The sequence below is a fragment of the Bos mutus genome, chromosome 10, assembly GCF_027580195.1.
Source record: "Bos mutus isolate GX-2022 chromosome 10, NWIPB_WYAK_1.1, whole genome shotgun sequence".
In the NCBI taxonomy this organism is placed as follows: domain Eukaryota; kingdom Metazoa; phylum Chordata; class Mammalia; order Artiodactyla; family Bovidae; genus Bos; species Bos mutus.
The window spans coordinates 95,669,977-95,696,966 of NC_091626.1; the positions used below are offsets into that span (position 1 = coordinate 95,669,977).

Consider the following 26,990-nt stretch of genomic DNA (forward strand, 5'->3'; position numbering starts at 1 on the left):
TATTATTTTCTAAATATTTTTAAAAATATTTATTTTTATTTGGCCTCACTAGATCTTAGTTTGGGCATGTGGGATCTAGTTCCCTGACCAGGGATTGAACCCAGGCCCTCGGCATCAGGAGCACAGAGTCTTAGCTGCTGGACCACCAGGGAAGTCCCTAATTTATTCTTAATAATAGAAATCCGGCCCAGCCAATCAATCAATCAATCCTGATTAACTGTCAACTGAACTTAGTATTTTTCCAGGAACACATTATATTACAATAAATTAAAACCACCAGGCTAAGAACTATTTCTTTCCTAGCTTCTGACTTCTTATGAGTCTGACCTATTCTTTGCATCCATTTCTACAAACTAGCTGAAAGTCTGACATCCTGGGGGACCTTAAACAGCATGAAAGGCATTTCTAAATAAATCAGTAAGACACTACTTAATAACCTGAAGACCGTGTGGTATTTTAGTTTCATTGCCTGATTTTATGACTTCTGTGAGCTAAAATTAAAATTCCCAAACCCCTTATCACTGTAAGGAGCAACCCAAGGCTGCAGCTCATAAGCAAAATAGCCTTTTCTTCTCCAAAATTTCTTTATCCACATGGCTCCTTTTTTTTCCCATCAGGAGCAAAGTAGGGGGTATGTTGGGGTTCATTAATTTCTAATATCAAATTACTGAATGACTTGGGCATCCATGGTTTAATCCTGCAGTTTAATTATTAGTGGTTAAGAGAGAGCACAATTTATAATTACCTTTATTCTAAAATTTCTATAAAAGAATAATGACTGAGGGAGACAATATACATTACTATATTCTCAGTCCTGCAGTTCTTAGATTTCAGGGTATATAATTTCCCCATGGAAATACATGGAACGCACTGTCTGCAGAGAGGGGTGAGGTCGCCATCTAGTGGCTATTGAACAAATAGCCACAGTGGCTATTTGAATAAAAACACGCTGCAAAGAGCACTGTTGGCTTTACTGGGCTGAACCCAGAGAAGTCAGCGAGGGACTAGGGGTGTATCACAGCTCTCTTTGAGGGCTGCTTTCTGCACTCCCTCATGGGGAGTTGTTGAATAATTAATTCAGGTTGGCTATGGGTTCTAAAGCTTACGAGCATTTTACATCTCTTTGATATATTCATTACATAAAGCTCAGTTACCCTTCAGGCATATAGAACAGTAACTTCACCCCCAATACTCAGTTACGTCTCTGTACAATTGGAGGGTAACGGCTTATTGCTGCGTTCTGTTTCTCTTCCCAGAGGGAAGGAAGGAGATGGGTACCACTGTCTACCTTCTGAAATGTATTCCTCACCTCACCCCAATCCATTCCACTATACTGCACCTATGGTGTAAGACAAATCATTTTATTAGGATGAACTGTGACGTCTAACAAGCAGTTTGATTGGGTCAAATCACACAGACATGAATTTAGAGTTTAATCTTACACGTGCCTCTAAATTCATGCTCACCTTACGTAAAATGACAAGAAGAACACTCGACTTGCGAGGCAATGGTGTACTTTAGAAGATTAAAGGAGCTGATGTGTGTAAAACAGCTAAGCCAGCGTCTAATGCCAGCTGGGTACTAGATATATGTGGATCTTCTGCCTGTACCCAGGCTCTCATTCCTGACTCTCACACACACGGCTCACCACAAGGCCCAACTCCATAAGCATAGACTCTCAGGCTTATAATTATAAAACTAAATTACAGAACCAAACATGGCAGAAACTTAATACTGCAGACAGCCTTAGCAATAGTAGAATTTCAAGTTAAAATGAGGAAATAAGGAAAGGGAGGTTTAGCATTATTTCTATCCCAAAGGTATAAGGCATTTTAGTGACAGTGACTATTAAACCAAAGGATCCTGACTCGAATTTGACTGTCATATTCATAAAAGACATTGCAAATATGGCTTAGGCCCCTGACTTCAACTCGCAGGCCCAGATATGATAAGTGACTTTCACAAAATCCTGCAGAGAATCAGCATTAGGGCCCAGGTCTCCTGACACCAACAGCGCTCCACATAACACCCCATTCTGCCTGACATTTTCCTTTCCCACATGGACAAGAAGGTATGCACTGCTCTGGAATACTGGAGAGTATAAATTTTAAAATGCCTCATGTAAGATGCGAGGAGATCCAACCAGTCCATTCTAAAGGAGATCAGTCCTGAGTGTTCTTTGGAAGGACTTCCGATGCTAAAGCTGAAACTCCGATACTTTGGCCATCTCATGTGAAGAGTTGACTCATTGGAAAAGATCCTGATGCTGGGAGGGATTGGGGGCAGGAGGAGAAAGGGATGACAGAGGATGAGATGGCTGGATGGTATCACCGACTCCATGGACATGAGTTTGGGTGAACTCCAGGAGCTGGTGATGGACAGGGAGGCCTGGCGTGCTGTGATTCATGGGGTCGCAAAGAGTTGGACTGAGCGACTGAACTGAACTGAACTGAAGATGCATTAAAGACGCCTTCTCTCTTCTGTCCTAGATCTTACTCAATGATCCATCAAATTCTGCCCAAAGATCTACCACTCCAGATTTCTCCAGCTCAAATTGATACTTTTCTCTCCAGATTGAAAATTATAATCTTGCTCACCCAAATTATCATCTCATTATATATTCCCTGACTTATTTTCAAATTCCCAAGTCTTATCTAATACACAAAATTGATTCACTGTTGAAGGAAACAGGTAATCTTGTGTGCTTCCTTTATAACTTCCACAATCCTTAGCATATTCCTGACATATACCAGGCTATCAAGAAATGCTTCCTGCTCGAGTGAGGCTCTGAATATTCGTTTATGTATGTAAAGATTCATTCACTTATTCCTTGCCCTCCTAGAATGTAAATTCCACCAGACCCAGGACTTGCCTAATTGCCCACCACATTCCCAGCACCATCTAAAGCAGGACTTGGGACACAGTAGGCAGTCAATTAATAATGACTAAATAAATCATTAAATAAATGAATAATTATTCAGCACCTTCTAAGTGTCACGTACTGCTTTTGATACTTACTTGTACCTATAAAGTTTTGAATTTCTTGTTTACCCATCTCCCTCTACTAGAGAGTGACTCATTCAGAAGGGAAGGGACTAGCACTTGGGATGACTGAAGTGGGTTTTGAGTAACTGAACAATAGAAGGATCTCGAGAACTCTGTGTCCTTTCTCCAGACACACGCTCCATGCTTAAGGAGAGAGCCCCATCAATATGTAACCACAGTAGTGGAGACATTCGGCAATACAGATCAGTGAAAAGGGATTCTGAAAATATAGAGGCAGATGTTCTTAGTCTTACCTGAGCTTGTCAATAGAGAACAAGACATGTGACTTCTGTTTAGCAAAATACAAGATTTTCAAAACAAAAAACCCTTTGCTCACTGAATGACCGAGAGGAGTCCGAGAGAAGAGAGAGACAAAGTTCCGCAGAGCTTACTCACCCTCGGCTACATCGTCGTCCACGGTTAACTTAAGGCTTTTTCCTCTCCGCACCACCCGGACGGTGTGCCATTCATTGTCGTTGAGCTTCTGCCCCGCGTACAGGGTCTCTGGGCCTTTGCCTAAGGGCAGTGGTAAGTGCCAAAGTTAGGATCAGTCTTAAAAGTAGTGTTCATGGCATCAGAGTTGTCAGAGCCACACTGGTGCATATGACCCAGCAATGCTCAGGCAGTCAACCCCCTCCAGAGCCCATGTGAGTCTCAGGGACACTCTGCAGAAGTCCCCAATGCAAAATTTCAACTGAATCATAATGGACAGTAACAAATAAGTATCCTCTTTTATCTGTAGGTACAAGACATTTTAAATGGCAATGCAATATTTACAGGAAATAGTAGTCAGCTGTCATTCTGTTTCCCAAAGTCTTAGACTTCAGGTGAATTTCTTGAAGACACAGGAAATTCATTATACATTCTTTTAGAACCATTTGATCACTCAGGCATAATACACCAGTCTGGCTTTCAGAGTTGGATGAGAAAAGAGCTCTACAATCTATGTTTTTAATTTGACATTTCCATTAACCCATGGTCTTACCAGAATTCAGTGACCATATGAATCGCAATGGTAATCATTACAATAATAATAATGTCAAGGTCTAAACTCCATTATAAATAATGCTCCTGAAGGGAATACAATGGACCTCAGACTTATTCACTGTTCATCATCTTCCAAAAAGATACAAAGACCTAAAAAATGAAATAATGCAAATTCCAAAACTGAACTTGTTTAGGTGAAAAGAATATTCAGTAAAATGTGCCACTAAATAAAGGAACAAACCAAACTATCCCAGAGGATTCATAATCAAGACGCTCAAGATGACGTTCAAGTGAATCCTTGGAAGAATCAGGTATTGTGATAAATTATGGTATTTAGGGGCAGGAGTTGGCAAGACAAACATTGAGGCATCAAAACAGATGAAGGGGAGAAGAATATCATGTTTCATTCACTACAGAATTGAGATGTAAGTTGAAAAGGCAAAGAAGATTGCATAGAACCAGAACTCTTTAGAAAAAGTTTGCTCTCTCTACATACATAGCTGATCCCTTGCAGAAAGATGCTGCTTCAATCTTCCTACATTAGTCTTAGTATATGGAAAGTCTTATTTCTGGAAATAACTGGTAAAAAAATAAGAGATGAAACATCTAACTGGGCAACACACGGATTGGCATCTATGGATAGTAGGCATTTGGAATATTTCAGAAGACCACACACTCCGCTCCAGCATATAGGAGCACAGGGCCAGGCACACAGTAGGAGCTTTAATGAGTGCTTGTTGAATAACTGATGTCTACCTAGATCATTATTTCTTCGGAAACAATCAAAATAAGGTCAGTATACTCTTATCTAAGTAATTACGAAACTTATTATATAACTTTCATTAGCTAGTCTTCCCACTCCTCTACCTCCAAGACTGAAGATACTCTGTTGTTTAGGGGAGAAAAGAAAACAGAGTATCACTTGAGTAGAGCTCTTTTAGGATAGGTAATTTTAAATTAGACCCTTTAATGTTGAGTAATTAGCATTTCCATTAAGTTCTGGTTATTAAGAGTTATGATAGTAGTTGCAGTTTGTTGAAATTTCTTTCTTGAAAAGCAAACAGGCTCTCAAAGTGCAAAGGTTTCTTTTAATCACAAGGTCTTCAGCCGGTAATTTGTGTTTTTTTCAGAAGGTACCTATACTACAAGGGCAATCCATATTTATAAAAATTCTGAGAATTCAGTGAAGAAACTTAGAATGGACCACATACACCCAGAATTCAGTGATGCTGCCATGAGACCTGTGAATCTTGAGGGAAAAAAAATAATTCTATAACAAACAATTTAATACTCAATCTTAGCCTCCATTAAGTATGCCTGTCTTTGATATTATCTAAAATCTATACACTGTAACAGGCTTTTTCCTACATTTTAGCTGGTTAGGTAGCACTGTTCGTGATCTCATCAAGTACAGGTCTAGGAGTGATACGTGTCTGCCCCATGCCCTGCAGTTTAATTATACTTGATATCTCCAACCCCCCTAATCCTCACTGCTCTAAGAGTGGGGGAAAAAAATTGACGCTCATCTCCTTAAAATGGCAGAGAAACAAGTACTGTTTGATATTTATTTTTCAAGCAATAAATAGAGAAATCTCAGTAGGCTTCTGGAAAATGCTTGGCCTCCCAAAGTGGAGAGTCAACAGCGTTTATCTTTAATCAAGCCAAAAAGGTCAATTTGTCCTACTAGAAGGAAAGTGAGGTTTAAACTCAGCTGGAAATGTTCACAAATAGAGGGGAAGAGCACGCCTAACTGGTAGCCTAAGCATAAAAATGGATTGATAAGTAATGCAAGAAGCAGACACCAGCTGAAAATCGAAACAGACCAAGGGACAGGTTTCAGTAATAAGAGGAGTTAGTCTGGGACAACTTCTTTGGCAGATTCAAGCGCAAAGTGTCAGTAAAACAACAAATGGAAAGAGCTCTTTACTGTTAAGTAAACGATGGTCCAGATAAGGAAGAAATCATTGTTTAAGCTGAGCTTTAAAACGTAACTTGTGAGAATGTAAAAAAAAAAAAAAAAATATATATATATATATATATATATATATATATAAATCAAAGCTATTGATTTTCCAGCACTGTCCTTTTCTTTTTAGTAATTTGGAGAAGTATGATCTGCAGTTGGGTACATGTTACATGCATCTCCTTTTTTTCTTATAGTTTACGTAATAAATATTGATCACAAAGCAATCTTTTGAGGCCCTTTAGACTGCTGAGATCATCAATGTTTTATCTAAATACAGGAAACTAACAAGTTGTCTGACACCCCTTAGCTGAATTTTCCAGGTAATGACACCCATGACTGGAGTAAAGATGCAAAACGAAGATGGAGATGGTGGGGCTGTAGCAGTCAGCGAAGTGGAGCACTGAATCCGTTTGTTATTGCAGAACAGAGAGCTTTCCATGAATCCTTTGAGTAATGCCATACCAATGCCCGTTCAGTACAAACTCACTGCAAACTCAGGTAGCATCCTCTCTTGTAGTTAAGGCTGGTCTCACAGAAGATTCTCTGATGAGCAGGGGACAGAGAATGAAAATTGTGGATGAAGGACACAAACTAGACTGTTTTCTCGACCTATCCTATAGTGACCTCAAGGAGGCCGGAGCTAAGAATAAAATGAGAGTGAAAATTAGGAGAAAAGTACCCTTTGGGAGAGAAATCATTGCTGATGGCTTGAAAGAAGATGACCCTCAGATATTAGCAGAATGTTCCTTCTATTGGAAGATAGGAATGGAAGTGTGTGGGGGAAATCTACATGTGAGCATTACTAAAGGCACACTTCTTCACAAAGTGGACTGTGGATTTTAATTACTTTGAATCTATTTAGTTGTGTGTTGTTGTTGTTTTTAACAGACCATTCACATTACATGAATTTGTTATTCCCCCCAGGAGCAATATAACCAGAAAAACTACAAAATATCCAAATATTTTGTATTTCAATAATTTGTCGATATACTTCTAAGACCTGTCCAAACCAACTAAACCAGACGGTTTTGCTCATATGCAGGGAGTAGAAATTCCTTCCATGTTCCACAAAGTGCTATTTCTGAAAGTGGGTGGGTAGCGTTTAGGAACTTTTTGTGGGGATAGGAGGGCAGGGATTAAGAGGGACGAACACCTGCACCACACGCACTGAACATCTTACTATTTGTGCAGGAAGGGAAAAGGAACGCCAACCTGATTTCTCTCGGAACTTGCTTCACATGAATCAGGACTCTTACAATGAGTAAAAAAAGATGAAATTCACTCCTTTAGAAAGGTATAGTGAAATGCATGTGATTATACATCTAAATGATATGACAAATACACAAAATGGACTCTATTAGGCTTAATGAACACCAAAAAATATTTAAAGACCAAAAACTTACCTTATTTCCTCTGGCACCTTAGGTTGGGCTAGCTGAGCTATGACACACACTTTACTAAGCCTGGAGAACCATATATTTTACGAATCTTCCTCTCCAGAGAGGAGAGATTCAGCAAGTAAAAGCAGGGGTGAGGAAGAAAAGGGAGGAACTAAAGAATAAGGAGGGTGACAGGGAAGCAGGGAAAACAAGTATTTTATTCATCCCCCCCCCCCTCCAATTTTCCGGTTCTGCTTCTTTCCTTTGGGCTAACAACCCAACAGAGTGTAAGAGGTGTTTTGTTTTGAAAAAAAAAAAAATTTTTTTTAAATCAAAAGAATTCATTTTTGGGGGAAAAAGCTTAAATCATATTTACTTATAGAGCCAGTCTGGTGAAACATTTCAAAACATTTCATCCTCACCAGAATCCTCAGGACTCAGGAAGAACTGCCGTACTTCCTGCAACAGATCTGAAAAGCACAAAGGAGGCCTTCCGGAAGCCTGGTATTAGGAGGTCTTCCCATGAGTATGCGAGAAAGACAAGCCACCAAGTCATCCAGGGTGAGTCCATGGTCACTCCTGGAGGCCAGACTCTAGTCAAAACCCAGCACTGATACTTATGGGGCTTGAATAGTTCCATGGACAGTGTAGCTTGGCAGGCTACAGTCCTGGGGATCACAAAGAGGCAGACATGACTGAGCGCACGTGCACACGCATGTGCCCATCCACACACGCACGCACACATATACCCCATCAGACCCACCACGTGCAGCATGCCCATCTCTGGGCTGCCATTCCTTTCCTGTGCTCACCCTCTGCTCTGCTCTTCCAGGTGCTGACAGCGTCCTGCTAGTGACCCCTGACCACACATCGGAGAGTCTATCCACATACTTAACAAACGGTCATGGGTTTTCCAGTTGGTACTAGTGGTAAAGAACCAGCCTGACAATGCAGGTGGATGTAAGAGACAGGGGTTTGATCCCTGGGTGGGGAAGATCCCCTGGAGGAGGGCATGGAAACCCACTCCAGTGCTCTTGCCTGGAGAATCCCAAGGACAGAGGAGCCTGGCGGGCTACAGCCCGCAGGGTCACACAGAGTCGGACACGACTGAGACAGCTTAGCACACAGGCAGTGGAGCATCAGCCTGGCACAGGCACCATCCCGGGTGTGCAGGATGTGGAAATGAACAAGACAGGCCGGGCCCTCAGCCTTTATAGAGCTCACAGGCGACTTTGGGGTGGGAGATGATGAAGGGTGAAACTAAAATGAAAGAACATGAGAAGCTTCAGACGGGGCTGAGTTCTACGAAGGCAGCAGAACAGGGTAATACGACGAGACTAATTGGGGTGGGGAGTGGGAATAGAGGATGGGCTACAGCGCAGAATGTTCCGGAAAGTCTTCTCGGAGGTGACGACTCTATTCAGGCCCTGTACCAGGTTGGACGGAGAGCTGTTTAGTGAGACGGTACACTGGAGAAGGAGCCAAGCATGCAAACGCATGAGACGATGGGGACAGCCAGAGGAGAAGCCCAAAATGAGGCTGGCATGTTGGAGGAACAGAAAAAAGCCCATGATGTCTGGAGCTTGCGCCCAAGGGCGAGTGTGTCGCAGGAGAGAAGGCTGCAGTACAGACAGAATCCAGATCACAATCTCTAGAACCTAAAAGTTCTAGAAAGTGTTAGTCACTCAGTCGAGCCCAACTCTTTTCAACCCTATGGACTGCAGCCTGCCAGGCTCTTCTACTCATGGGATTCTCCAGGCAAGAACACTGGATTGGGTAACCATTTCCTTCTCCAGGGGATCTTTCTGATCCAGGGATGAAAACTCCAGTCTCCTGCATTGCAGGCAGATTCTTTACCATCTGAGTCACCAGGGAAGCCCCTATGGAATATGAATGCTGCTCTACATGTTGCTTTAAATCCTCTCCTTCCCTTGGGAAGTTTTCAACAAGGGAACGAGACTGGATTTAAGTTTTAAAACTCACTGCAGATGCTATGGATGCACTGGTCCAGAAGAGATCAACAGCGGGACAAGGAGAGGTACTAAAGAGCTTTGCCTTTAAGGCAAAAAAAATGAAAATGCCTTGGACCAGGGGGCCGCCGGTAGAAACAGAAGTGGTGAGGTTAGGATATACTTTTAGAAGTGGGGTCAACAGTACTTGGAGATTGGTTTGGGAGGTGAACTGGAAGCAGGAGGGAGAAAGAGAAGCATCAGGATGACTCCCAGATTTGGGCTGAGAGCCTGGGGGATGGAAGAGAGAGACTCCAGGAAAAGTTAAGACACAACTGATCCTATTAGCCAAGGGAGCGTGCCTCTGCTATTTGTGTCTTTTCTCCCTAACATCAGTCACACTTGGTACCATCTCCTGGAAGCCTCCTGGGGATAAGTGTGGCTGAGTTCACTGCTTGCGTGACTGTCTTAGCACAGGGCTAATTTGCACCTTAAGCCACCACTGCTACTAATGGCGCAAAGTCGCTGAGTTTCTGTTGGCTTTCTTTCCAGTCTCTGCCTCTGTCTGTCTCTCCCCTCTTCCTCCCTCCCTTCCTTTCTTCCCCCTTCCCTGGCCCCTGCCTCTCTCCCTCCGTTCCTTCCTTTTTAAATTTTTTTCCCAGCATGGTTTCAGGTACACGCTCCAGCCCACCCTTAGGAATTGAACAAGGAGTGGCCCTAACACGACAAAGCAAACACTGGCAACTCATTCAATAGGATCTTTATGCATGGTGATCACAGCGTAAAATGGACACGTTCATCCTCCCCAGGAGAACAGAGCAGGACAGTTTTGAAATGGAATGAATCCAGGGCAGATAAATGAACAAAGGACTCCACAAAGGATGAGAAAAAAATTCTCGCTCACAATTTCCTGGCAAATCTCTCCTATAAGTCATAAATTTACAGCCCTGCTTAGGAGGGGTGAGCAGAGGACAATCTCAGGATTTCTCATGATAATCTCTCTCCATGAAGCCACTTTTCAAGAGATGAGGGCAATCTGCGCAGGGATAGACAGAACGATGTTTTTGCAGATACTGATTCTACTCTTGTTTTTTTTAAAAAAGAGCTTTCTAAAATACACTAGTATTTTTCCTACCACTGTCAGGACATAACTAATACAAATTAGTCTTCCTTTGATTATTTAAAATGCTATTCCAGGACTTCCCTGGAGTTCCAGGGGTTAAGACTCTGCCTTCCAGTATATGGGAGGCGGGTTTGATCCCTGGTCTGGGAGCACCCCTTGCATCCCATATGCCTTAGAGCCCAAAATCCAAACATAAAACAGGAGCGATATTGTAACAAATTCAATAAAGGCTTTAAAAAATGTTATGCTTTAGGATCTCGCTATGCAATCTTGCTGTTTAGCACTGAAGACACAGATTTGGAAGCTGACAGAGACTCAGCTAAAGAGACTTTAAGCAGGTTATACATTAGAATATGCTCTCCTAACATCCTTCTAATACATTTCCAACTAGTGTTTACTTGTAAACTGACCGTTTTGTGTTGAAAAAAAACCAGAATTTTAAACTGTCCAATTATGAACTGAAAGGTCTCATTCATTACTAATAATTAATATTGTGCTCGAAACAGGGGTTAAGAAAGCCAGAAGACACCTTTCACTAGTCTTCTTTCATATACACTCATGACTGGTCTACCTCCATGCATCACTTCTCAGCCTTCTCCGGCCGTTCCAGCTGGAAGTGGTCACCTCTTCACTAATTCATCAGTACTTTTATACTGTCAGGCATCACTCTCTTCCTTGCATTACAGGTTTTTTTGTTGTTTTTTTTTAAAATTCTTAGTGCCTCCACTTTTATGCCCTTTAAGAAAGAACATGCTACCTTGGTAATCCCTAGCAATGAGGCAGAGTGTCTTATACCAAGAAGGTACTCAACGTAATAGAAAAAAAAAAAAAAAAAAACCTCAAGCAGCAAGTGAATAAACAGAATTGAAGAAATTAAATAACAAATTAGTAGATAGACTGAGGAAAGGAGAAGAAATGATAGGGGAGGTAAAGAGAGTTACAAGCAGTATTTTAGCAACAGAATGAATTGAACCAATCCAGGATGATACTCAATATGGTAATAAATATATATAATTGAATTAAGAAGTAAATACACAGAAGCAGAAGAACAAATAAATGAGAGTAAATTTGTTGAAGATGGAGGAAGAAATGGAAGGAGAGCAGAGATACCTGAACGTTGCCTTTTGGCAGCTGAGTGAATTAGACACATTTGAAACTAAATGACACCAGGCAACAGACATAAATCAAAACACTACCTATGTATTCATGCTGCTGCTGTTAAGTCACTTCAGTCGTATCCAACTCTGTGCAAGCCCCTAGATGGCTGCCCACCAGGCTCCCCCGTCCCTGGGATTCTCCAGGCAAAAACACTGGGGTGGGTTGCCATTTCCTTCTCCAATGCATGAAAGTGAAAAGTGAAAGGGAAGTCGCTCAGTTGAGTCCAACTCTTCGCAACCCCATGGACTGCAGCCTACCAGGCTCCTCCATCCATGGGATTTTCCAGGCAAGAGTACTGGAGTGGGGTGCCATTGCCTTCTCCATATGTATTCATATAGGCACAGTAAAGATATATACAAAACATACATATATTTTTTCCCAGCCAAAAGAAAATGTATCCTTCTGGGAAACTCAAACTGGAATGAAGGAAGTACCAAGTACATTGCACACATGATCTTATTTAGGTTCGTATTATGAGGCTGATACAGTTTACCCAATTTTACAAACAAAGAAGTAGAGCAAAGCATCACAAGGTCAAGGTCACACAGCTAGGGACTCAACCCCCAGTCAGTCCACCTGCAAAATCTCTGCTTCTCGTGGCTGCATCAGGGTCACGCCCCTAGACAGTCCAGGTGAATGAGGAGGAGTGAGTCCAGGTGAGTCCAGGTAAAGAACACGGAGGAAATGGGGAACACTGCTTAATTCGAAACAGAAAATCTAATCTGAGGGGGGGGGGTCGATGAAAAGTAGCACCTGATTTCACTTCACCTTTTCAATTCCCGAGACTAGGATCCAGACCTAGCACCTGCTGCTGCTGCTAAGTCGCTTCAGTTGTGTCCGACTCTGTGTGACCCCATAGACGGCAGCCCACCAGGCTCCCCTGTCCACAGGATTCTCCAGGCAAGAACACTGTGGTGGGTTGACATTTCCTTCTCCAATGCATGCATGCATGCTAAGTCACTTCAGTCATGTCCGACTCTGTGCAGCCCTATGGACAGCAGCCCACCAGGCTCCTCTGTCCATGGGATTCTCCAGGCAAGAATACTGGGGTGGGTTGCCATTTCCTTTTCCTAGTCCCAGCACTTAGGACTTATTAATAAAGCCAGAAGAAGGTAAAAGCTAATCTTGGAAATGCACGTGAAGGGTAAACACACCCCCACATGCTGGTGCCCCAGTAGGTGACACTTTCAAGGCCCCACATCATGTCCACTCAGCCAAGCTCAGATCTCAGCCACAGGGCAGCGAGCAGTTACTGTGACACACCACCTCCCACCCAGTCTGACTGTTCCCACCTCGAGCAGAGCCAGCTCCCGGGCCTTCTCCTTGTCTGCACACAAGAGGTACAAATGGGGTGGGGGCTGGCCCACAGGGGCAGGGACGGAGCTGAAGGACAAATGTCCTGACCTCCCGTCCATGGGACAGACAGCTCTCGGAGGTGCGTGTCACGGCACCTTCCATCTGCCCCACTTGCATCTGGCTCAGGGCGGAATCCTTGACTGTGGATGCTCACGTCAGTCTGTCTGCTTCCCGCTCCTTCTCTCTGCTCCTGCATTCCTACCTATGGGATCTCTGCCAAGCAAAGCGCCTGACCCAAGTCTTTGTCTCAGCCTCTGTGCTCCCAAGAGGATGAAGATTGTGATGAAACAGGTGGCACGTGCTCCCTTCCTCCCTAGTCACTTACACGGAACAACCACCCTGTGAGATGGGTTGTACCACTTGTCTGATGAGATCCAGAGAGGTTACATGACTTTCCCGAGGTCACAAGGCTGTTATATCATGGCAGGAAATCAAGAGTCCAGGCTTCTGACTCCACAGAGAGTGCTCTTCTTATTGACCTCTAGCTGCCTGAAGTCTATGAAGTCCACGGAGGACTGGGGACCGTGGTCTGAAATCAGCACTAAGGGCACACGAGGGGGCTGCGGCCGTGAATTAGCAGTTTGAGATGGGGAGAAAGTGGCCCAGGTCTTTTAGAACAACCACTGCACTGTCGACCCCGGGGACCCACGAGGACCATGAGGACCGTGGAGGGCTGCTGAGAAAGTGCCATCACCATCATTTTAATTTTTTTAATGTAAGATCTATTATTATTTATTTATTCTCTGTATATTCTTTTTTTCTGGGCCATGCCACACAGCATGTGGGATCTCAGTTCTCTGGCCCGGGATCAAACCTGTGCCCCCTGCATTGGAAGCACAGAGTCTGCACCACAGGACCGCCAGGGAAGCTCAACCACCATTTTTAACTAATTTAGGTCGATTCAAGACCAAAGTTAAGAGATATGGTCTCCATACCCAAAGTCCCTTCAGGCTCTATGTTTTTAATAATTACCACATCCAAGGTGGGGGCCTTTATTTTAAATATAAAGATATAGTTACTGGCTTTAAAAAAAAAAGAATACCCCAAACAAAGAGTTCTGTGAAATGGCATTTCCATATCAATACCCATGTCTGCAGCACCTCCTTCCCAAAACAGAATGTACTAAATCTATGGTAAGAACAGGAAAGGAATGGCATTTCTAGCCTGTCTTCTTGGGATGGTAATCACAAGGTCTGTTGGCTTATGAGATTGACGACATTAGCTGATCACCCACCTCGGACACAGGCAGTTGCCACACAGAAGGATGCTGTCACCTGAGTGGACCCTCTTATCCCATTAACGTCTGGTTTGTGCACCCGGGGGATCCGGGAGACTGGATTAGCAGAACCATCACTCTATTCTGGTCTTAGTTCACTGAGACGAGGATCCTTCTCCATACTAAACTAATGTGCATGTCAGTTTGAAAACCTGAGACATTATAGCTCCCCATCTCACCAGAAATATCATCTCTCTATGGTCCTTACCAAAATAAAACTTGCAAGGCAAGCACATAGAGGAAAAACATTAAAACCAGAGCATTAACACAAATAGATCAAGTATTTTCATTCAAATGCATTTGTCTCCCTTAAGTAATATAAATGCAACAGGCTCCTTGTGCAGCGAAGCGTGGCCTTGGGTAAGCCATGCAAAGAAGCTTCTCTAGCAACCAGGACTCCTTTCCTTGTGCTGTCTTCATACCTCTGTGCAACGCTTTGGGTGGGTACAGTATGGAAGTTAACCTCAGACTGCTCAGTGCTTTATCCATGTACTCTGAATTCCTGACTCGATTTGGAAAAGGAAACTGTTCCTAATGAAGAGGACAAAACCACCATCCCACCTCCACACTGTATAAAGGAAGATCAGTTTAATGGAGAGGTTCACTTCATGCTGTAACAGCACTGTGGAAGTTTCTGGAGGTACAAAGACAAAAAAGACATGCTTACTGTAAGCCAGCAGTTCCCAGGCTGCTGGAAGAGTTGAACAAATAAAAACCAAATGTGTGGCAGCACTGGGTATAGATGTTTTCCCTGGGTACCCTGGAGATGGGGATCTTAAAAGAAATCAGAGTCATCAACTATCCTTTTCTCTTCATATTTATTTTTCACACAGGACCATATAGTGCATACGTTTCCCTGGTAGCTCAGACAGTAAAGAATGGGCCTGCAATGAGGGAGACCTGGGTTTGATCCCTGGGTTGGGAAGATCCTCTATAGGAGGACATGGCAGCCCACTCCTGTATTCTTGCCTTGAGAGTCCCATGGACAGAGGAGCCTGGGGCGCTACAGTCCACGGGGTCACAGAGTCGGACACGACTGAATGACTAAGCACAGCGCATGCAGTTCATATAAAGCAGAGACCAAGGCCTTCATTTCTATATTGTTGTCAACTCCCAACAGTACTGTCCTTGGCAAGTACAGTGGATTTTCAAAGTTGAAGGGTGAATGAAAACATTTCTTCTTCTTTTTATACTCCTATTAGACTCTATTAAAAATAGCTAACACATATATTTTACTTACCAGACACTAGTCCCTGGACACCATTCTAAGTGTTTCACTAACTAATAGATTAATCCCATAAAGTTATAGAAGTTGATTGTATTGTTGACAGTATGTGCTGCCCCTTCCTACCAACCTTTTCCTAAATGAATCTGTCCTCTCTGGAGGATTGCATTTCCTATCCTGTTAAGTCACACATTTTGTGTGGCTTGCTTCATAACCGAAGAAAGGTGAGCAGAAGTGTCTCAGGCCACTTAGAAGGTTTAAGAGCCATCACGTCACATCCAGCTCTCTTTTCCCCTTGCCGCAATCTTCGAGGTGACATATTAGGGCCTCTTCTTCAGCCCGGGTCCAGCAGTGAAGAGGACACACAGCTGGGCTGCAGCAGAACCACGATGGGCAGAACCAAGAAGATATGGGCAGGCACTTCTGACTGCAGTGCAACTGAGCAGAGCTGAGCTGCCAATATCCACACTTGAACTTGAGGAAACCGAGGCAGAAAAACGTTCAGTCAATTCTCTAGGGCCATGTAAGTAATCATTGCTGGGATCTGAAACTGGCAACCTGGTTCCAATTGGCCCTTAAAGACTATGCTGTATAGCCGCTCTTAGCCAAGGGATGGACTCGACGGACATGAGTTTGAGTGAACTCCAGGAGTTGGTGACGGACAGGGAGACCTGGCGTGCTGCAATTCATGGGGTCGCAAAATGCCGGACATGACTGAGCAACTGAACTGAACTGAACTGGACTAAGGATGGCTAAGGACGAACGCTCGGAGAGCATCACTGACTCAATGGACACGAGCAAACTCTGGGAGTTAGTGAAGGACAGGGAAGCCTGGCGTGCTGCAGTCCATGGGGCCGCAGAGTCGGACACAACTGAGCAAAAACAACAAGGATGAATCCCCACAGTGAAATATTCTACACATGCCCTCAAGGGAAAAAATGCATAACTACTAAATCAATGGAAACACTTTTCATTTCTGGGTGGAGAGAAGATGAAGAAAGGCAGAGGAAAAAAAACAGAAGGCAAAATAAAACAGGAGAAGAGAGACACACACAGAGAAAATGACAGGGGAAAGCAAGAGATTAAGAGGAATCTCAATGTTTGTCAAATTGCTCAGAGGCAAATCTCTCTTCTGGAAAAAAATAATAAAACTCTTAAGATTTTTAATCTCTAAAATGCTGCCGGAACAAAGAACAAATCAAAATGTTTAGAAGTATGCATTTTGGAAATTATCTGGGTTTCCTTCCCACTTTACTAAAATATACTCCTCAGTTCGTATAGGCTGACAGGAAGCACATCTCACCCAGCGGGCTGCCATTTACATGCATGGAACGGTATTATCACTTTTCAGATTTTTCAGAGCTGTTAGGAAGTAATCTAGGCCGGTAGATCTCACATTTTACACTTGATAAGAAGCATCTGTGGATAACATTAAGAATTCAGATTCTGGGACTCCAGACATGTGGTCTTTTGCCAACCTTGACTTCTCAACTCTCGTTTTCCTATTTCATTTTTCCCAGGTTTTCTCCTAGACACACTCTATTTTCCCAACCCTCTCTTTCCTCCAGGAAAGAGAAATGACCTCTTAAGGTTCTGCAGGCCATTAAGCCGGCAGTCATCTTGGAGTTTTCTTTATCCACACCTCCTGCACCCAAACCACAGCCCGGCCAGGCAGTTCGACCTGCCGTGTACTGCCTGAGTCTGTTCTTTCTGTGTGAGCACAACTCTAGCAATACCTGTCTATCAACAACACAGTGGTCAGAACTACTATCCTTCAACAGAAATGTCCTCATGACAATTCCCACTTAAACTCTCCAAAGGGCACTAAATGTCTAGGTACAATGAAAGCATCCAGAGTCCTTGGGGATCTGGCCCCAGCATAAATTTTTATAACCTCACTTCTCCTACCAAATATAGCACTCCAACTGCACCAGCTTGCTCCCAGTTATTTCATCATAGCTTAACCCTGTGTGCTCTCAGAATCTAATTCAAATATTGCCACGTTGAAACTCTCCACACCAATTCCTTAAACTCCCTAGAACTCTATTTTTGTCTACTGTATAGTAGAGAACAAGAACAGGAACTACTTCTCAAGGTTTTCTGAGCGTGAATCAAGATACTGTGTGTAAAATTTCATAGTGACAAGCAGCTACTACATGCTAAGGGAATATTACCAATTATAGTGATGGTTTAAGTATCTTTCTCGCTACCATGTATATGATTAGGAAACCCGCATTCAAGGCCTGAAATAGAAGCCCACAGCAAAGTGATACTTGAACAGTTTTGTATGATGGGAGACATCCTTAATGCAACACCATCACATCACAAAATCAACTTGAAACTTGACATCTGCACGCAAAGTGATAGTTTTCACGAACGTTTCTGCTCTCCCTTCCTCTCCTCTCCCCTCTTCCTCTTCCCCAACTTTCCTTCTTCCCTCTCCACTATTGGTTGAAGAAGAAACAAGGAGGTAGAACCAAAAATATCTGCTGTTTACAGGCTACCTAGTACGGACCAAGGGCTTTCCTGGTGGCTCAGAGGTGAAGAATCTGCCTGCCAATGCAGGAGACATGGGCTTGATCCCTGGGTCAAGAAGAGTCCCAGGAGAAGAAAATGGCAACCCACTCCAGTATTTGTGCCTGGGAAATCCCATGGACAGAGGAGCCTGGCAGGCTACAGTTTATGGGGTCACAAAGAGTGGGACATGCCTGAGCCACTAAAAACAAAAACAGGAGATGGACCAAGCACTGGTTTTCTACATCCCACTTACTCTCATGAGCAAAGCTGTCTAATACTGTATGAAGTTTTGAATTCCTCTTATTTTACAGGGGAAAAATTGAGGCTCAGAGAGCTTAAGCAACATGGATAAGACCATTTAGATTGAAAGTAGCAGAAACCAGATTCAATCCTCTATCCCTGTGACTCCAACAGCAGCACTTTCTTCATATACTTCAACCTTCCCATGAGCCAAATATCTTCATTAGACAACATATTAGCATTTGAGATCAACTTCAGTGGCTGTTAAAATCATATTGCTTATGGCTCATCACACTATCTACTCAGATAACCTTTCAACCCAGCATGGGTCCCTTGGAGCCAGAACACAACCTCATAGCTCCCTCTACTATTCTCTAACCCAAAAGCAAGCTCAGATTTTCTAAGACTCTAAACAGTGCTTTCTTTCCACACTCCTTTTGCTAATAGTGGGTCTTTTAGAATGTAGGGCACTAAAATGGAGTCCTCGCCCATTCCAGAGGGTAATTCGTCCCAGAGATGGCATAGGATGAATAGGGTGAAGGGCTGCGGGACAGCAGGAGGGATGATGGAACAAGAAATAACTGTTATACTTTGCGTTGGGCTTAATACATAACTGTCTTATACTTAACTTACACCATAACAGGATAGTTAACCATTACAGTTTGTGTTGGGATTGAGAAGGAAGAACTGTGAAGTAAGCACTCTGACCCCACTTTATAGATGATGGAATTAACACATAGGGATACTAGGTTATCCTGTCCAAGGGCAAACTGTTAGTACGTAGATCCAAAGCCAAGTCTCTCTGAGCGTCAAGCCTTCAGCCTTATATTAAACTGCCTTCTGGATGGATGTTCAACGCATGAGTGTGCAGGCAGGACCAGGTGAAGGCACCGGTGCTGCCCCCGCAGTGGGGAGCAGGAGTGGAGGTGGGGGAACGCACCCTGGCAGGGGAACCAGAGATGAGCAGGAGTGGAGGTGGGGGAACGCACTCTGGCAGGGGAACCAGAGATGCTTCTCTGAACTGATTCTCAGGCTGGGTGAGAATGAGGGTGGGTGTGTGAGGCAGCAGAAAAGTCCTCAGGAGCAGTATGGATGAGATAAGATAAAACTCCTGTGGACTCTGGATCATGCTTCTGGGGGAGGGACATGTGCTTATTTGGGGTACTTGATTATTCAGTGAATTTACATGGACCAGGACTTGCTTTGTGGGAATTCAAGGGTACCCGAGCTGGAGTTGAGGTGGGTCATCCCGGGACTCAATAACCTATTTCCCATTGATTTTGAGGTCATGGTGGCTGCACACTTCATGTGGCCAGAGACTGTGCCAATCTTTTTTTAAGTTCTCATCTAAGGCTGAGACATAGTCATGACTGAAAATGCACTGATATGAATGTACACAAACGCAGTTTATGGACACCGAAATTCAAACAGTGCATGAACCAACACGCTGTAACATGGAAACGGGGGGCACAGTAGTTAGGTGCTTATTACATCTAATTATCCTGTTTGAAGTTACTCACGCTCCATCTGCCTCAAATCTTTGTTGTGATTCATACAACGTTGTCATTTAATCCAGTTCCCTTGGGATCAATGGAAAAAGAAGTTCTAATATAATCTCACACGCAGTACATACCCAATAGATTAGTGCTACTTGCTATTATTACTCATTTATAAAGCATACTTAAGTGATTTTTTAAAATCAAGTAGTAGGAATAAATAGTACTTTGTATAAAACATTCAAAGGAAAAAAATGAAGGGAAAGAAAGTCCCGTAAGGACTGAATTTTAAAGTGACAAGTGTAAACATCCTGCTTACTCCAAGAACAAATTTCCCCCCAATGGTAGCACAGTAGCATTCATTTATTTGTTATTAAATATTCATTAACTCAATAACTCAGAAAACACTGCTCATTTATAACATGTGGGGCTTTGGCTAGTGACTGAGGATAATAGGAGAAATTTATTAAAATCCCTGAATAAAAGCTGTTCAGAGTCTAATGTAGGAAAGAATAGCATAAAAAATGCAATAGTGTTTTAAGTGCTCTAAAGCTAGCATATGCTTCTTATACTTGACCTTAGGAGCACAGTGAGAGGGAGGAGGTATTTGTGCATGTGTGTGTGTGTGTGCACATGTGTTTGCCTTTTGGCCTGCATTTCGGATTAAAATGATAGTGGTGTTCAAGTAAGACTTCCTAGAAAAAGCCATGCTTACACTTCTGAACGGATTAACAGGAACTCGTGCTCCAGGTAGATCATAGAACATTCTGGCCATAATGCAGATGAGTGAGAGGTGTGCAAGTTCAGGGAATACGTGTTGCTCTATGTGACAGGAAAGTGGAGGGCGCTGGTGAGGAGCACTGGGAGATGAGACTAAAAGAGTACCAGACTGGATCATATAACATACGGAATACAATGCTATTTTGCATCTTCTTTTCTAGACCAAAAAAGAGCTCTTGAAATATCTTAAATAGGCTGTAGTGTGTGAATGCTGTAATATTTAGGATTACTCATGGGTTGGAAAGATCCCCTGGAGAAGGGAAAGGCTACCCACTCCAATATTCTGGCCTGGAGAATTCCATGGACTATATAGTCCATGGGGTCGCAAAGAGTCGGACACGACTAGCGACTTTCACTTGCACATTTTCCTATGGATTACAATAAAGGCAAATGGGCTGAATAAAACTCATACAATGGGTTACGTGTAGAGAGCAAATGGAAACCTCTGACCCCTGTCAAACATACAGAACCTAAAGAGAGCATGCGCATGTGTTAGGTGCTCAGTCGTGTCCAAGTCTTTGTGACCCTATGGACTGTAGCCCGCCAGGCTCCTCTGTCCATGGGATTCTCCAGGCAAGAATACTGGAGTGGGTTGCCATGCCCTTCTCCAGGACTCAGGAATTGAACCCTGCTCTCCTGCACTGCAGGCAGATTCTTTACTGTCTGAGCCACCAGGGAAGCCCAACAAGAGCATATGTATTTTAAATAAAGATAAAAAGACTGGACCAAACAGAGAGGTACATGTCATAGAAAGGAATGCGAGGACCAGTAAACCAAATACATTTATAAAGCTTAGACCAAGCCTGATTGACAGTTTTCATCCCTAAATTTATCAGCTCATCAGTGACACTCATTATGACCCCATATTTTCTCTGCTTGAGACACACAGATAAAACCTGTATGCGGTTACTAGGCTAATGGGTGAGCTACAGCTGTGGCCAGATCTATTTGCTCTTGTATCTCCATCCCAGCTCTCCAGTAGGACAAGTGTGTGATGTCCTCAGCTGCCTTCCAGCTGCTGTAACCCCCCTATTAACTTCAAGTCTGGTCCTTGTAACCAGTCATCACCAGGAAAGGATGATACGGCAGACAGCGAACTATATGAACACTGTGACCAAGGATCTGGGCATAGCAGTCTTATCATCTCACTTATTATCCTAAGTGTAATCATCTGCCTGATTTCTTTCCCCTTCCTTCTGTGCACTTTAAGTGATTTAATGAACGACATAATTATACATCTTAATTTGGTCTATGAGCATTCTGCTCCATGACCTTTAGGGCAGCCCGCTTGAGTATACTGGGAGTGATTCCCACATAGGGAATGATACGATTAGACAATAGTTTTAGAAAAATTGCTATGGCCCTTCAAGTGTAAAGTTTAAAAGGGGAGCAAGGCTGGAGGCAAAGACCAATTCCTGAATCCCTTTTCCAGCCAATAAAATGCAACTCAGATTTCACAAAGGAAAGGTTAGACAGGAAATAAAAGCTCTAGTCTCACACAAGAGAAAATGTCCCAAAGACCACAATTCTTTATTGTTAAACCAAAATAAACTCAATTCCTAAAAATACCACAAAGTCCATGCAAAAACCACTTAGGAGGGAAGAAAAAAAAAAAAAACTAATGTCAAATAAAAGCTGAGATTCCTCCACATCCAACCAAGAGGGTCCACCCTTCCTGTACACCGATGGTGTCAGGGCAGCTTACAGAGTTAATGGCCCATGGCAATTACAACACAGTTCTATAACCTCCTGAAGGCTGCCAAGATACCCCAAAGAAACTGAAAATGGCATGCTAAAAATACCAGGGTGAGGAAATGGTCGAATGATAATCCAAATGCCTCACAATGAGTAGTGAATGGGGCGGCGGGAGGGCATGAAAGAACACTGGTTTCAAACTAGCCAAGCTTGGCTTCAAATTCCTGCTTGGAAAGTACTAGCTGTGGGACCTTGGGCACACACCTAAACGTCTCTGAGCAAACTTTCAATGTCTCAGAGTTGCAAACTGGTATAAACCACTGCTTTCGTCTAGGAGCTACGCTAAGAGATACGTGAGATAAATAACAAATGTGTCCAGCTTGTCTAAATGTGACTGTCATCCTCTTATTTCTCCAGTCTCTGTTTTATCCCAACACTAAAAATGTTTTCCTTTAAGCATCCTAACGCCATTGGTATGTTACTAAGGAAACTTCCCTAGAGATAAGCAAAGCCAGCATTGGGGTCATTTAGATTTAAGCAGTTGAGCTTTAGAGAAACTCCAGCAAACTCTCCTCTCCAGGGAACATTGTTCAGCCACAAACCTTGGGGTGCTTTAAGAAGCTTACAAATTCCTCTCAGAGTGAATTCAACTTTAAGACCACTGTGTGAAGCCAGTGTCATTTACAAGGGCCTAAGAGATGGAAAATTTCCCAGTGATATCTTCTGTTCTAAAGTCTCTCACAGTCTCATAAAACATGCTTCTATTTCTAATTTTCTCCTGGCATTTCTTTTCTAAAATTACAATTTTTCAACCTAACTAAAAACATCCTATTATTGTTAGATGTGGAAAAGGAGAAGATGAATTTGCGAGGCTAATGATATGATGTGCACTTCAGATGGGTAATTTAGCCAAACAAAGAAACTGAGCAGCCCGTGCTCTGCTTCTATAAAGGAATATTGTATCAGATGAGCCCCTGCAGTTTCAAAGAAGGATGAAACACACAGGAAAGAAGCAAGCTTAACAGGCAAGGCATCACCTACAACAAAGGAAGGGGAGACACGTACCACTAACGTACTACCTGAGTAAGCACAGGTACCCCCAAAATACCTGTGCAACGAACCCGTAAAATGGAAATGAGAAAACTCTAGAAATTCAGAAGGTGACTTGAAGATGATCGAGTCCAGTCCTGTTTTATCTTTGACTAAGGTTAAAAGGCAGGAAAAGGTTAAGTGACGTGACCAAATTCCTAGAACTAGTAACAGAGTGGGAGTCTGGGACTCTGGGAAATCACTCCAGTGGCCTCTCTATTATGACATGAGTAATGGTCTTCCCTTTTAATTGGCCTGGTGTGCTGGAGGCCATGGGGTTGCAAAGAGTCAGATATGACTGAGCGACTGAACTGAACTGAACTGAATGGTCTTCCCTTGGTGGCTCAGTAGCAAAGACTCTGCCTGCAATGCAGGAGACGTGGGTTTGATCACTGGGTTGGGAAGATCCCTTGGAGAAGGAAACGTCAACCCCCTCCAGTATTCTTGCCTGGAGATTTCCATAGACATTGGAGCCTGGAGGGCTACGATCCATGGGGTCGCAAAAAAGTTGGACACAACTGAGCAACTAGACAACTCTTCAGAGTAACCGAGGCTGAGACAATGGGAACACCTGTTGGGAATGTAACCAATGTTTTCTTTTAAAGTGAGGTACAATTAAGAAATAATAAATCACACATATCTAAGATGATCAATTTGACAACTTTTGACATATGAATAGATGAACGAAATCATTACTCAGTCAAGATAAGGACAATATCCTTCACCCCCAAAAGTTTCCTTGCATCAATTTATAATCCCTTTTCTCATGCCTCTCTCTAGGTAATCAAAGATCTACTTTGTCACTACAGGTTCATTTGCACTTTCTAGATTTATATAAGTGAAACTGTACAATACGTACTCCTTTTGTCTGACATCTTTAATCATGAGCACCGTTCATTCATTTGTTCTAATAAACATTCTATGAAAAGCGATGGTGGGAATACTTGGCCTGCAGGTTGTAGGTTGTCAGCAGCTGCTCTAGTTGTAGACCCCACATGCTTATTTCTGTGGTACGCCCCATCCACCAGAGGGTACTGGAGGGCGAATATGACTGACTGTGGCAGGACAGGCAAAGCGGGGAGGGCATTTGTGTTTGTGCGCACTGGGGAGCAGATGGAATGTGAGCTATGCAGTGAGAGAGGAGGTAGGAAAGACAGTAGATTGTGGCTAATGCTAAGGATAATCACAACGGTGTGGTCACTCACCTAGAGCCAGACATCCTGGAATGTGAAGTCAAGTGGGCCTTAGAAAGCATCACTACAAACAAAGCTAGTGGAGGTGATGGAATTCCAGTTGAGCTATTCCAAATCCTGAAAGATGATGCTGTGAAAGTGCTACACTCAATATGCCAGCAAATTTGGAAAACTCAGCAATTGCCACAGGACTGGAAAAGGTCAGTTTTCATTGCAATCCCAAAGAAAGGCAATGCCAAAGAATGCTCAAACTACTGCACAATTGCACTCATCTCACACGCTAGTAAAGTAATGCTCAAAATTCTCCAAGCCAGGCTTCAGTAATACGTGAACTGTGAACTTCCAGATGTTCAAGCTGGTTTTAGAAAAGGCAGAAGAACCAGAGATCAAATTGCCAACATCCACTGGATCATCGGAAAAGCAAGAGAGTTCCAGAGAAACATCTATTTCTGCTTTACTGACTATGCCAAAGCCTTGGACTGTGTGGATCACAATAAACTGTGGAAAATTCTGAAAGGGATGGGAATACCAGACCACCTGAACTGCCTCTTGAGAAACCTATATGCAGGTCAGGAAGCAACAATTAGAACTGGACATGGAACAACAGACTGGTTCCAAATAGGAAGAGGAGTACGTCAAGGCTGTATATTGTCACCCTGCTTATTTAACTTCTATGCAGAGTACATCATGAGAAACGCTGGGCTGGAAGAAGCCCAAGCTGGAATCAAGATTGCCGAGAGAAATATCAATAACTTCAGATATACAGATGACACCACCCTTATGGCAGAAAGTGAAGAGGAACTAAAGAGCCTCTTAATGAAAGTGAAAGAAGAGAGTGGAAAAGTTGGCTTAAAACTCAACATTCAGAAAATGAAGATCATGGCATCTGGTCCCATCACTTCATGGGAAATAGATGGAGAAACAGTGGAAACAGTGTCAGACTTTATTTCTTTGGGCTCCAAAATCACTGCAGATGGTGACTGCAGCCATGAAATTAAAAGACACTTACTCCTTGGAAAGAAAGTTATGACCAACCTAGATAGCATATTCAAAAGCAGAGACATTACTTTGCCAACAAAGGTCTATCTAATCAAGGCTATGGTTTTTCCAGTAGTCATGTATGGATGTTAGAGTTGGACTGTGAAGAAAGCTGAGCGCTGAAGAATTGATGTTTTTAAAGTGTGGTTTTGGAGAAGACTCTTGAGAGTCCCTTGGACTGCAAGGAGATCCAACCAGTCCATTCTGAAGGAGATCAGCCCTGGGTGTTCTTTGGAAGGAATGATGCTAAAGCTGAAGCTCCAATACTTTGGCCACCTCATGCGAAGAGTTGACTCCTTGGAAAAGACCCTGGTGCTGGGAGGGATTGGGGGTAGGAGGAGAAGAGGACAACAGAGGATGAGATGGCTGGATGGCATCACTGACTTGATGGATGTGAGTTTGAGTGAACTCTGGGAGTTGGTGATGGACAGGGAGGCATGGTGTGCTGCAATTCATGGGGTCGCAAAGAATCGGACATGACTGAGCAACTGAACTGAACTGAATGCTAAGGAACTGGATGTTCTGTTAATAATTGAAGAATTATTGAAGAATAATTGAAGAACTGATAAACAATGTTTAAGAAAGCATGAGGTGGGGCAGTTAGATGAGACAAAGACCAGAACAGATAGACTACAGACAGACCACTGAATTTAGGAAAGAGGTAAATAACCCTGAATTTAAAATACTCTATAGTAGAGAAAGAGAACAGATTTGTGGACACAGTGCGGGAGGAAAGGAAGGGACGAAGTGTAAGAGTAACACTGAAACACACACTACACATCACCATATGGAAAACGGACAGCCGGTGGGAACTTACTGCATGAGGCAGGGAGCTCAACCCCAGGGCTCCGGGACAACCTAGAGGGGTGGGGGGTGGGAGGGAGGTTCAAGAGGGAGGGGACATCTGTATGCCTATGGCTGGTTCACATTCATGTGTGGCAGAAACCAACACAATATTGTAGAGCAATTATCCTCCAATTAAAAATAAAGTTAAAAAAACTACTCTCTAGCAGAGAGAAAATAAATGAAGGATGTGAACAGGAGAGGGAGCCAGATGATCAGCTGGGTGACAGGACTGAGAACAGCAGGGGGAGAAGCAGGATTCTTAACACCTCATATCTCCAGCCTGCTTAACTTGGGTCTTGCCACTTATTTTAGATGAAACAAAGAGAGATCTGCATTTGGAAGAAACACTGGTAAATTCTATTTTGAATGTCCTGCATTTGTGGGATATACAGGTGGGAAAAACTAGAAGGTAATCAGAAACGTGGACCTAGAATGCAAGACTCAGATGGAAAAGATTAGGGCTTACATACTCAAATACATATACCCACAGCCCTTCGAGTGTAGAGAATGGGTTTTCATTAATCACTGTCACCTACAGCTTGCTAAAACCACCCAGTGACATCATGAGCTGTGCCTAATGATGTCATAGGAGCTCTGGATGGTGCTTCCATATTCTCATCGGAGGCCCCACT

General features: G+C 43.2%; 1 protein-coding gene across 1 annotated transcript in view; it reads right to left on the bottom strand.

Moving 5' to 3' along the window:
• The window catches only part of NRXN3 (neurexin 3), a 1,738,078-nt gene that overhangs the window by 953,873 nt on the left and 757,215 nt on the right, over positions 1-26,990 (bottom strand). The window contains 1 exon segment of the mRNA XM_070378549.1: positions 3,442-3,561. Within this exon segment, the coding sequence (XP_070234650.1) occupies positions 3,442-3,561 (120 nt within the window).